The sequence below is a fragment of the Curcuma longa genome, chromosome 8, assembly GCF_044706935.1.
Source record: "Curcuma longa cultivar G26 ecotype Majalengka, Jawa Barat chromosome 8, ITB_CL_G26_1.1, whole genome shotgun sequence".
Taxonomy (NCBI): Eukaryota; Viridiplantae; Streptophyta; class Magnoliopsida; order Zingiberales; family Zingiberaceae; genus Curcuma; species Curcuma longa.
In genome coordinates, this window is record NC_133868.1 from 2,923,395 (window position 1) to 2,936,883 (window position 13,489).

The 13,489-nt window shown below is 35.6% G+C and overlaps 1 protein-coding gene across 1 annotated transcript; it reads left to right on the forward strand.

The window, feature by feature from the left end:
* Window positions 1–1,431: 1,431 nt before the first annotated feature.
* LOC141833223 (bifunctional TH2 protein, mitochondrial-like) lies at window positions 1,432–12,804 on the forward strand. The gene is made up of 6 exons (XM_074720609.1): window positions 1,432–1,941; window positions 2,146–2,254; window positions 9,822–10,112; window positions 10,253–10,664; window positions 10,766–11,035; window positions 12,086–12,804. Exons 1-6 carry the CDS (start codon window positions 1,532–1,534, stop codon window positions 12,499–12,501), a joined length of 1,908 nt encoding a protein of 635 aa, XP_074576710.1. The 5' UTR covers window positions 1,432–1,531; the 3' UTR covers window positions 12,502–12,804.
* The last annotated feature ends 685 nt before the right edge of the window (window positions 12,805–13,489 follow it).

Consider the following 13,489-nt stretch of genomic DNA (forward strand, 5'->3'; position numbering starts at 1 on the left):
TCATAAGATTCGGACGGTACCACCGACGGCAAAGGAGCAACCGATGCTAGGAGCCCGGAGAAACAAGGATCACATCTAGTGCTTCAAGTGCCAAATGTTAGATTTGAGAGGTGTCTTCTTAATTAAAATTTAGAACTGAATATGTAAAATCGTAGATAAGTAATTTAGAATCGACGATCCTGCTGATCGATCGACTTAATCTTCTCTGAAGATTATGTCGATTGATCCGAGCGGGATAAAATTTTTGTCCTATGGGGTTCTATGCTTCTCGGAGCGGATAGAATCCGAAACATGGGACGAAATCCAGAACGCCAACAGAGAATATGATTTGTGGGGGGTGGATACGAGACTTTATATAGAGTCTACAACAGAGACCTAGAGGAGGAATTGGTTTAGGCCTCTTAATGGACTTGGACTTCCTGTGTTCGGCCCGGACACCCAACTCAAGTTCATCAATATAACTCATTCCACTAAAAGGTTATTATTGAACTACCGCACCAATCCCATATTACTATATGAACTCCTTCTTAGTATGAGTGCGTTAATCTCCCTGTGTTTAAGATATCGTATGTCCGTTAATTAAATGAGTTACTGACAATTCAATTAAATAACTTCTAATTTCAAGAGTAGTACCACTCAACTTTATTATCATACCGGACTAAGTCCACTTACAAGGTTTACATGATAAATAATCAACAACATACCATATAAACAACACTATCTCCTAATTCATCGGCCCTATTGATTTAATGAATAAATCTCACCCATTGATAAGTTAAAGAAATAAATACTAAGTAAATGTGCTTGTTATTATATTGGGATTAAGAGAACGCACATCCATAATAATAGAGGTCTTGTTCTTTTATATAGTCATTATAAATCGAACAACATCAAACGGTCCTGCTCAATACACATAATGTACTAGTGTAATTTTATAATTAAGATAGACTAATACCAATTACACTACAACCGTTCTAATGGTTTATCCCAATCCATCTTGGTTGTGAGATACTATTTATAATTTATAAGGAATTGATAACATGATCTTCTGTGTGACATCACACACCATATTATCTACAATATAAATTAATTGGACAACTACATTAAAACAACAGATAGTGTATTAGATCAAACTAATGATCAACTCCAAAGTAGATAGGCATCTTTTAACTAACTACACATAAAAAATATTTCCTATTTTTATACGTTTTATTTTTTAAAATTTATAATTATCTTATTTTATTTTATACAAATTTAAAAGTAAAACTAGAAAAAATTTATGAACCGCAATCGCAATAGAATAGGAGGTAATTAAGGAAAAGGGTTGAAAAGGTATAAGAAAAGAAGCAGAATAGAAGGTGATTTATTTCTTTCAAATTTACGCGTATAGTTGGACGTAGAGGACTCACGACGGACTCGCGAAGGCGCCGGCCGCCGGTTCTCCCCCACCATTCCACCCGAACGGGCAAACCCCCTGACCTCACTCGTCTATAAGTACCATGCCCATCTTCTGCCCTCAAACCTCACCTTGATGCGATCCTTCTCCCACCCTCCCCTCCGCCCCTTCCTCCTCCTCCGAAGCCCCAAATCTGTCTCCTACTCCTCCTCCCCCTCGATCCGTCCCCGATTACTTCTCCTCAAGCGAGATCGATCGAATCCCAGCTTCCTCAAGAGTTTTTCGCTGTTGGGAGGTGCGGATCTGAAGTGCCCACCGGCTTCTCTGAGATCGGATCTGTTTTCCCCCTCAGCTAGAGCCGGCATGGCGTCGGTCGTCGGAGAAGGCTCCGTGGCCGCTCGGTTATGGCTCGCATCCAGCAAGGAGGCGCTTCTCGGTTCGTATACTCCCTTTGTGGTGCTGCTCGCGGCGGGAACACTGGACATGGATACTTTCCGCAGATACATCGCACAGGATGCCTATTTTTTGAGGGCCTTCGCGCAAGCGTGAGTAGTGCTTGTCCTGGCTTCCTGAGCTTCCATTTCAGTTATTTCGTATTTGTTTTGTTTAGTAGGGTTTATGACTTACGGTTAACAAGAATTTGGTTCTAGATTTTTTGAGGTTCATATAAAGAAATATTTTAAGCTATCTATTTTTATAGTTCCTAGGTGTTCCCTGAGAATTCATGTTTCCTGCTTGGTAAATTTCAGCTATGAGATGGCGGCAGAATGTGCTGATGATGATGATGCCAAGGATGCACTCAACGAGTTGAGGAACGATGCCCTTAATGAACTTAAAATGCACGACTCAGTAATGCAGGTACTATATAAAACACTTTTTCTACCTCCTTTCAGATTGTTTTAATCAAGATTTCCCTTTTCTTTTGATAACACTTAGTTGATGGAGATGAAGTTGTATTCCTATATCAAAGGAGAAGAATTAGGACCCTATATAAGATCTTGGCATAATACGTGAAGACTAAATATCATATGTGACTAATATTTCTAGAAAATGTAATGGTTCTAACAGTCTCCTCAAGTTGGAGCATAAAATTATCGAAAATTATTACATAAAATAAAGTCTAGTAATATTAAAACTAAACTGATTAACACCCAACAAAGATGAAGACACTAACTCAAAGGCTGAGAAATTTTGATGATGCAATGCTTTTTGTGAAGTTGAAGACAATCATCAAAAGTGCTTTTAATTTGTTATTTTGATCTTCAGAATAGATGTTTAATCTTTTTCCTTAAGGATCAAATTATTTTAGTGGAGGGAATCTAGAGAGGAAGGGAAGGGGGATGGCAAGGAAATGACTAAACTACCAACATTCATGTAGAATACTTTCTATTTCAAATAAATCTCCTTATTTGAATAAGTTTCTCTCATTATTTCTTTTTTTTTTTTTTTTTGCTATCTCACATAGGAGAAAATTTTCTCATATCTCATTTATGGAATTAATTAATCATGATATAACCATAACCATACTCTTCATTTTCAAGTTTTGAATCTCGGGTCATGTGCATTTCTTTTGCCATATATGGACACTATCACCTATTGGGTCCATTTAAGATAATAGTTTCCGTCGAGTTTGTATCTTGTAATGAGGATTTGACTGGGGTTGGAGACAATGGAATTTTAATAACAGGTGATGTCAGATGTTGTGGCAGAGGAATTGAATTGAGCCTTTTTATTGCCATTGAGTTTCACTATGTACAAATTGTATGGACAGTACAAACTGTATGAATGATCGGTACGGATAGTGATTAGGAGATATTGTGCAAACTTGTATGGACGGTGTCCAAAAGATAATAGAAGAGAAGGAGGTTAGCATTAACAGTCGTTCAATGCCTACAATAAGAGAGACAGTTAGGTTCTAGAGTGATGGCTAGGGTTTGGAGGGATGACTAAGGTTGGTTGTGATACCATACTGGAAGTTAAAATTGTATTAAATCTTAAAAATTATATTGTAAAATCCTACTTATAAACGATACCACATCTAAAATAAGAAAAGAGAACTTATCAAATATGTATAAGGAAGCAAGCATATTTTACAATATTCTACACTATTATAGCAACCCCCAACTAATTTTTTCAATAATGATGTTAAATATGAAGGGTTAGCAGACAACATATGAATTGTAACTGAATAAATATAATTTAATTATCACATGAAAAAATTGGTTTATGTGGAGCACTTGTTCAAAATGAAATATGGAATGAGAACTCTTGAAGGCATGAATTGCTTGAAAAATAAACGTATTCGTACTATAGCTAACTTGCTAATCCATCCTTGTCGCTCTCTTGCACACTTGCAGGTTGTAGCAGCATCTCCTCATAGGTTGTGGCCTTAGATAGACCATTAGTATAAGGGTGGAGAATACCATGAGTTGAGGAGGTTGATAGCAGAGGGTTGGGTGGAAATTAAGATGGGAAGGGTAGTGGACTAGGTAGAGAAAATGTGGAGATATTAGTGTGTTTTTTTTTTCTTAAATCTGGCTCTCTTCCTTTGCTTTTGCCTAACTTTCGATGGGATCACTTTGAGAGCAAACATCATTTATGGTGTTTATTGAATCTTTATTCCTTGTGGAGTTGTTTCTAGGTAAACAATAGAAGGGCTCCTTGGTTTGAGTGCCCCCTCCCCTACTCTACAAAGTTAAATCCACCTACCTAGAGTAAATGTACCCTAGATCCATTTCAGGTTCAAGATGGTGCAAGATATTAAAGTTAGTAGAAATAAAATGAAAAATTATGAATGATTGCAAAGACAAAAGATTGATTGGGATTCGAGTGTCTTTGACTCTTTTGATGAGGACTTAATATTAAGAGAGACATTGAGTTTAGTTCATTATGTCTTTAAGAGACTATTACAAGTGTTAGTGTGGAGGTTAAGTAATGTTTTGAATTTTCTTGAGATAAAAATGATATTTGAAGAGAGAGAATGAATATTGTATCTTTTCAAGTTGTAGGAGATGGAGGGATTGATTGAAGGAATGCCAAAAGTGAGATTAGGATTTCAATATTTGTTATGAGAAGGAATGTCTTGAGCCGATTGAGTTTTTGTCTTTTTGATTATTTACTCCAAGAGGGAGAACATGTTGGGAAAGATGGTGTTCAAACTAACATTGACCCTTAAGAGAAAAGAGATTTTTGGAAAAGGTAAATGATACCAAATTTCATCTTAAATCATGTATAAAAATGATTGAAAATTGAAAAATTATAGTTGAAATTGAGCTTTGGTGATAATTTAAGTAGAGATAGAGAGGATGAGAGAGGAAGGTGTAGTCCTAATACATGCTTTAAAATCTTTACTTTTTAATCCATCCTTTGTTAAACTATTACTTTCACTTCAACAATAATAAAATCTTATCTTATTAGGTGGGGTCAGCTATATGTATCATTCTACGTTATTGAGTTTTATTCCCTACTATATCATCATTTGTATTTAAATAAATTTTATCTTATTTTATTATTGCTAATCAAGTCGTTTTGGTCTTCTTCCTCTTTTTGATGTGTATATTCATCATAGTTTCACATCGCCTAAATGACACATTAATTACTCATCTAAATACATGTTCGTACTATCTTAAACATGTCTTTTGGATTTTTCCTTAATAGGTGCAATCCTACTTGTTCTCTAATATTTTCATTTTTATTCTGCCCATATTTGTATGTCCACACACCTACTTTAACATTCTTATCTTTACAACTCTCATATTCTACTTATGTGCTCGAGCCATAGTTCAACATTCAGTTCCATATCATATAACAGGTCTAATCGTTGTTTTGTAAAATTTTCCTTTAAGTCTTAGAGGTATTTTATAATCACAAAGAACATTGACGCTCCTCCATTTAACTATCCTACTTGTATTCTATATAAGATATCTCTCTCAATTCCTCTATCCTTTTGTAAAAATAATCTAAATATTTAAAACTCTTTAACAATTATCTCACTATGTCTAATATTACTAAACTTAAATTTTATATATTTTATTTTTACTCTACTGAGATTAAAATATTTTACTTCTAGCATTTTTCATTAAGATTCAAGTTTAGTATTTACTCCTTCACATATCTCATCTACCAAAATAATATTTGCAAACAACATATATCACGGTACCGTATCTTAGATATGTCCAGTGAGTTCGTTCATAATTAGTGTAAAAAGTACTTTTATAACCAAGCCTTGCTACCCAAGTGTGTTAGGGGTAGGCTTGGGTTTGGGAATGCCTGAGTTCTAATTTTTTAGCTTTTGTATAATATGCTAAGAGACTCTTGATGGAATGTGGGGCAATGGAGTTGCAAGATGCACAACAATTGAGAAAATGTTAGTATTATCAAATATAATTACAATGTATTTAATAAACATGACTCATTTTATAAAATTAGGCATAAGACTAGTCATGTGTTGTACTCAATTATCTCTTAATAATTTTATCTTATGTTGAAGGGGAGCCTTAATACAATGATAAAGTTATTGCAATATAACTTTAAAGTCGCCAATTCGAGTTGTGGAAATAGCCTCTTGTAAAATGTAAGATAAGGTTGTGTATAATAGATCCAATGTGGTTCGACTCTTCTTCTGGACCCCATACTGACGAGAGTTTTGTGTGCCGGGCTGCTCTTTAATTTTATCTAATGTTGCACTTTAAGTTAGAGGATAGACATATATCATGCCTATCTTGTTACATCAAAATATAAATCTAAGTACAATTTATTTTTTTTAATTGAGGTAATGGTATGCTAATCCTTTTTGGCATAATTGCATCATAGATGAAGTGGCAAAACACCTTGTGCATTGCATATTATGTTAAAGATGTGATCTTCATGAAATCTATTCCTGTCATCTTAATAGCTATATGTGTCATTGCCTTGCATTATGCTTCAACACTGGATTATGATAATATATTTTGTTTGTTTCTTTTCCACATTACAAGTTGCCTCCAATATACATACAAAAAGTTGATGTTGATATCCTATCGGTATTGGATCCACTATAATAGGTCCCCTTTGGCATCCATGCTTCTCACAAAGGAAACCATTCTCTTAAAATTCTTTAATATTATTAAAAGGATCCTTAACATTCCCTCCCAATTGTTAGGATTGACGACAAACCGACTAGAGCTGGAGGGCTTGAATAGATGATGCCTAATTTCAAATTCTCACACAACATAACCATATCAAACTGTTAGTAGAACGAGTGTGTTCATGTGTATATTTGGTTGATCCTGTCAAGAGTGTACACAATGAAAATAAGATAAACACGAATACAAGATGCTAAAATGGGTATTTAATGTGGTTAGGAGATCTTGCTCCTAAACCATGACCTACAAATCACTCCTTTATAAGAGGCAACAGGGAAAACCTCTTACAATTCCAACATTGGGTGTATATAATAATCATTCCTCTTAAATGTAAAGCAATACTAAGAGAAGAGTATCAAGAGCATAAGTTAAAACCTTCAAACTTGAATTTAGCCCTTGAATATCTTTGAGCAATTTTAATACTTTATGAGTATATAGTATGTTTTTGTGCAACATAACACCAATGATAGTGTTTAAGCTCTATATTAACTGGCTATACCTCCTAATTGCACTTTTTGGTCGTCAACTGTGAGTTAAGTGACTTTTCGCACTAAACTTTGATTGCAAGGGCAATCCTTAAAGTCTTCATCTTTTGACATGATTATGATTTTGCATAGTTGAAGTTTTTGCTTTGCATCTAAATATTTGCTTCTTGCAAAAAATAAGTTCCCTTGGGAGCTATAAGCAACCTTAACGCAAGATAGTAATGCATCCTTCTCAAATCTTTGATAACAAATTTGCCTTCAAGATATTTTTTGATGTTTTAAAAGGGCATTTTGAAAACATAGTTGTAGTAATGTGTCAGATAAAGACCAAAGACCAAGGAATATGATTAATTAACTTTGGATGGGCTAGGTTTTGGGGGGGGGGGGGGGGGGGGGGGGGGGGGTCATAACATGGGATACATTAGGGCGACCTAGAGGAACATGATTGGACGAGTATTTGGGAAGTGTAGACCACATTGGAGATATTGGGAAAAGAGATGGGTAGGTCTCACAACAAGGAGAAGATGCAACTTTGTTAGAAAATGACAAAGTCAAGTAGGCAATGGTACCAAGTTGAGAAACTTATTATCTTATTATTACCGAATAGAATTAGAATCTATGTATCTGTAGTCCTAAACTCAATTAATTCTATAAAATTAGGCATAAGATTAGGTGTGTCCTGGACTCAGTTATGTCTTGATAATTTTATTTAACACCTACAATGCAGAATTCACACGCACAAAAGGAACATAGTCAAGTTGGGCTGCTTTTTGAATTTAAGGCATCACATATTGATGGTCTTTAATAATGATATCTACTTTTTTTCTACCATATAAGAGGGAGCTGCAATGCGAATATATTTGTTTATAACTAAGGGAAACAATGACACATGGAATCGAAGCAAGTGTGATCTCGTTGACAACAAATATATATTTTTAGTTATCTCTGCCGAGAGTTGTTTTCATCATGGAGTTGGGTCAAGTGTGACAAGTTCGGTAGGAAGGAATTTGGAGGAATGGAATTGTATCTGTCTCTGTAGGAGTTGATTAACTTAAGGAAGGAGGAGACGAGGCACTGAACATTTATGTTAGCCTGATTTTGTATCAAGTGAAGGTGAAGTTTGTTGTGGTGGACAACCTTGGCAGAATTTTGAATGAGGAATTGGTTGGTAGGTAAATGCTAGAGGAACATGTCTCCAACAATGAGGTCCATATCAAAAGGACCCAATGGGGCGTGCCAATTTGTGGGAAGATTAATGCAATTGCCATTTATCTCATCCTAAGGCATTAGCTGCTCGGAGGAATCAAAAGGCACATTTATCTAAATGCGATTTGTGGAGTGCCCTTGTGGGAGCAAACAAGCAGATTGATGTTAGAGAGAAGAGAGGGGGATTTGAGATGTGGTTGGTCACATGTGACTTCGCCTAAGAGAATTGAGAAGAAAATCCTAATCTTAGGAGATAAATCTAGCTTTAATGCTGAGTGCAATGGTATAAATTGTATTATTTCACTGAAGGAGAATAATTACTCCCTATGTGGAACTAATTTACTATTTGACTATATTAAATCCTAATGATTTATTTGGTCCTATTCTAGTAGTACAACGACACTAAAGTATATAGGAAAATGTTTATCATTCTTATCATCAAACTGTACTTATCTTGACTACATGGATCTCATACTAACTTTATCTAACATTGTGCCACTCATAATGTTGGAAGCAAAGTACATAAAAGGATGTTAATATCCCAAAAATGAGTTTAATTTCTAAAACTTTAAGTGACATCTAACTCTAATTATTTTAGAAAATGAAACCTTTGGATTAAAATAACTGATGTAAGATCTGATATCATTGGGTGAGAGATTGCTATATTTGAAACAGTCCTATCGCCTCAAAATGTGCATGTACTTTTAGGTGGGTATGTGTTTACATCTGTGAATTGTATTGCTAGCTTATTCACTGTTCTTTGTTATGTTTGAAGATAAGGAGCATAGTCTCTTGTGGCTATACCAACTGACCAAACTATTAAGATTCCTTGTTACCTTACCTTTTCTTCTGCAAAAAGGTAAAATCCGCCACCCCAGCGATCCCACACGGTCGGCTCTACGATCATCTATGAGGAGGTAAATCGAGAGCTGCAATTGACTACGACGGAGGAGGGCATTATCAAGATTCGAATCCTTGCCCACTTCTACAACTCTGCTCCGTCGTAACCAACTCAGCTATGCTCCGGGGGCCCTTGTTACCTTACCTACTTCATGATCAAGAGAGAAGTCAACGTTAGATTGATAAGCAAGTAGAGTATATTAAATTGGGAGCAAGATGATCAATTGTGGTATGCTAGCCATCTACACGGCTTGATACTGTTACTAGTGATGATATGTTAAACTAGCTTTAGCAGATGATGGTTAAATTATGCTCCTTTCAATTATTCATTTGAGGCTTTTCAGCAATTCTTATCTGTTTCACATGTGATGTAAAATGGTGATCATATTTTCAGATCTCATTAATGAACAGGTGATGGCAATTCAAATTACTATGTTTTTTTCCCTTGTGTAACTTTATGAGTTTGTCTAGCGCATGAATGTTTCAATCTTGCTATCCTATGCTTTTTTTTTAATGTTAAAGTAAAATTCTTCTGTTTATCCAAAATTTAAATGAAGGATTTAAATATTTGATGAGATACAGCTTATAAATAGGTTTGAACTCACTCCAATTTTTATCTTATCTTGGTACAAATTCACACTGCTTGCTTGTACACTAAATAATTATCTGGATATCTGTGCATGAGTCTATCTGAGGGGACCAGTTATGCAGGATTGGGGAATTGATCCCACCAAAGAGATAATTCCCAACCCAGCAACTCTAAAGTACACTGAATTCTTGCTTGCAACTGCTGCTGGAAAAATTCGAGGGGAGAAGGGTCATGCAAATATAGTTACTCCCTTTGAGAAGACAAAAATAGCTGCTTACACAGTTGGTGCAATGACTCCTTGTATGCGGCTTTATGCATTCTTAGGTAAAGAGCTCCAGTCATATCTGAAAACCCAAGGAAATTGTCATCCATACAAGAAGTGGATTGACACTTATACCTCCACAAGCTTTGAGGTATTTGGATATCTACAAGCAACCAACAATTGCTAGGCATTTTCATCCATAATTTAACACTCAACTACTATTAGGCCAAGGCCATACCCTAAACTTTAGTAGTGGTGCTTACATTTGTGTTTCTCGTTTCTATTGTCCAGGAATCTGCCATGCGAATAGAAGACTTGCTTGATAAGTTGAGTGTTTCATTGACTGGTGGTGAGCTGGAAATAATGGAAAAGCTTTATTGTCAAGCTATGAAACTTGAAGTTGAATTTTTTAATGCTCAGTCTATTGTCCAACCGGTGGTAGTTCCATTCACCAAAATGCTTGATAAGGAAACTCAGCTGGTTATTTTTTCTGATTTTGACTTGACATGCACTGTGCTTGATTCCTGTGCCATATTGGCAGAGCTTGCAATCTTAACTGCATCCAAGGTTGTTCAGAGTGACACTGATACTTTGGCTGCTCAGAAATCGCCTTCTGTTATGAGGAACTCTTGGGATATACTTTCTAAGCAGTATGCGGAAGAGTATCAGCAATGCATAGAAAGCTTACTTTCTGCAGGACAAGGTTATTTTTATGCAAATTAGTTATAAGTTGATTAGGAAATAATGTTTCTTCATTGGGGATTTGTAGTTGCAAAAGTTAATACTTTCCTTATTGCCATGCAGCTGAAACATTTGATTATGAAAGCCTATGCAAAAGCATTGAGAAGCTCTCTGATTTTGAAAAGCAGGCAAATTCTAGGGTCATCCAGTCAGGATTGCTAAAGGGATTGAATCTAGAAGACATCAAAAGGACTGGGGAGCGATTGATCCTACAAGATGGATGTAAAGATTTTTTCCAGAAGGTTATAACAATAAAGGAAAACTTTGATGCTGATTTCCATATACTCTCTTTTTGTTGGTGTGCAGATCTTATAAGATCATCCATTGCCTCAGGTATATCCTCTCCTTGTTTAGGTTACATTTCCTTTCCCCTTTGAAGTTTATGTTCTTGTCTTGACACTTTGAGAGACTAAGAAATTGGCCTCTCACTCTCTCTCATGTTCATAATTGTTTTTTAGATTAAAATTACATTTATCATATATGAAAGTGAATGACTTTTTATCAGTCTTATATGCAACTGGAGAGTTGTAGGGTAATAGAACTCTAGAATGCACTTACAAATGACAAACAGGTAACAAGATAAATTTCTTGGAACACTATTAATGAAATTCTATATCTTAAATTTGAATTGCTCTCCTATTGTTTATTCCCTTGATCTTGTATCAAGTAAACTCTTGCTCGATACTTGAACTTAGCTTTCTAGTTGTTTATTCCTTTCATCCTTAATATCAAGTAAACTCTTACTTGATACCCATGATTGTCATCAGAAAAGAAGAAAATGGAAATTCAAACGGAAACATTTTATTTCCTACACAAACTAGTTTAATCTTCTACATGGCTCAGAATTATATTTTTGAAACTGGGAGATCAGAGATTTGAGAGAATATTTTCCATCTTCGTTCAATGGCAACTCTGAGAAACAAAAAGTGATTTGCCTCTATTATGTTTATAACTGTAGGAGATATTTCTATAAATGGAAGTAAGTCATTCTACTCAGTCAATTTGGAATATTGAGGTATTATGTAATGCTCCATTGGTCCTAGTTGTTGTTCATTTGTTGCAGAACCTTGTGGACCACAAAAACTGGCACCTTGTACACCATTGACTGATGGAAACATGCAATTTCATCTCCCATCATTTTGATTACTGCAATTCATATTATGCCAAATGGTTTGTGCTGATTGATTATCCAATTGAATTATTGTCTTTTGAGTTCTATTACTGATTGTAATTGCAATATTTTATATATTACTGGGGAGATTTTTGAACATATTTTTATCCAAACTGTAGTTTTGGTTTAAATGAAACAATGCTATACTACTGGGTAGTTAATTTCAATGATGTCACGAGGAATCTATCTCAACTTTTCCTCATTTTCTTCAGTAGGTTGCCTAAATGATTTGAGCATACATGCAAATGAGTTCAACTACGAAGGATCTATTTCAACTGGTGAAATTATCACAACCATGGAGTCTCCCACGGACAAGGTCAATAAATTCAGAAGCATCTTATCCAAGCTTGGCAATGAAAAGAAACAGTTGTCCATCTACATTGGGGATTCGGTTGGTGATTTGCTGTGCTTGTTGGAAGCAGATGTTGGGATAGTGATTGGATCGAGTTCAAGTTTAAGGAGAGTTGGGGAGAAGTTTGGTGTCTCATTCACACCATTGTACCCCGCTGTGATAAAGAAGCAAATGGAGGTTGTAGGGAATGACTCAAACCCATGGAATGGGTTGTCTGGTGTTCTCTACACTGCATCTAGCTGGACAGAAGTTCATGCATTTATTTTGGGGGCATAATTTTTATCTATTTTGCACCTCTTTCCTCTTGTTAAGAGTAATATAGACTCGTTCCTACGTCGATATGTGGCTGGTTTTGTGAAGCCACAAATTTCTTATTTATCCTCCACATTTAGATTGATGGAGAAAAGAATTACTTTGTCCCCGGCGATAGTCTCTTGGTTCCAACCCATCTATAAGTAGTCGCCAGTAGGCATTTTTATCAGACGACAGTCAATATTTAAGTTTCAGTTTTTGCATGTACATCTCATTTGTACTTGTGGTATAAAAAACAATGTTCAAAATCAGACATTTTTCGAACTAGGGATGGAACTTGAAAGACACGGTTTGTCTTTAAGCCAAGAATTATAGAATGTCAGATGAATGTGTATCCTCTATGCAAGCTGAGAAATTCCATCACTTTATTTTGGTGCCCTGAGGTTGCAACCTTTCAGCATCAGTCTGTAAATTCTGGGGATGCGCCTTTGGAAGTCCAAATGTTTCATTTCCACGAAAGCATGCTAAATGGTGACATTTCTAGCTGACAAAATTCACCGGCAATTTACAAAATCACGCACTTGAAGTTGTGTAACCAATATGTGCAACAAATATTCTTCCGCCTAAATTTGTCTCTTGAATTGTGTGCACGTTGAACTGGTCAGTGACCAAACCATGTGGAAACTTCAAGTGCCAAACTCTGTTGCTTCAATCTGCCGTCTAAGATTTTGGCAACAGCCCCAATATTCTTCTCATTTCACCTATAATTATGAAAAATGAAACTCTATATTTCTCTACAGTATTCACGATTTCTCAAGCTTTGAATGCACTCGATGGTTGGTAAAACCATAGGTTTTTTTTTTTTTTTTTTACTTTGCAGCACCAACAATTTCTCATCCAAACAGTCCATCCGATGGGCAGTAAAGCCCTTGGCCTTTTGTTAACGATTTCTTATGGAAATTCTCAACATGTCCAGCTATAAATGTGAGCTTAATGAATGTGTTTGATCTTT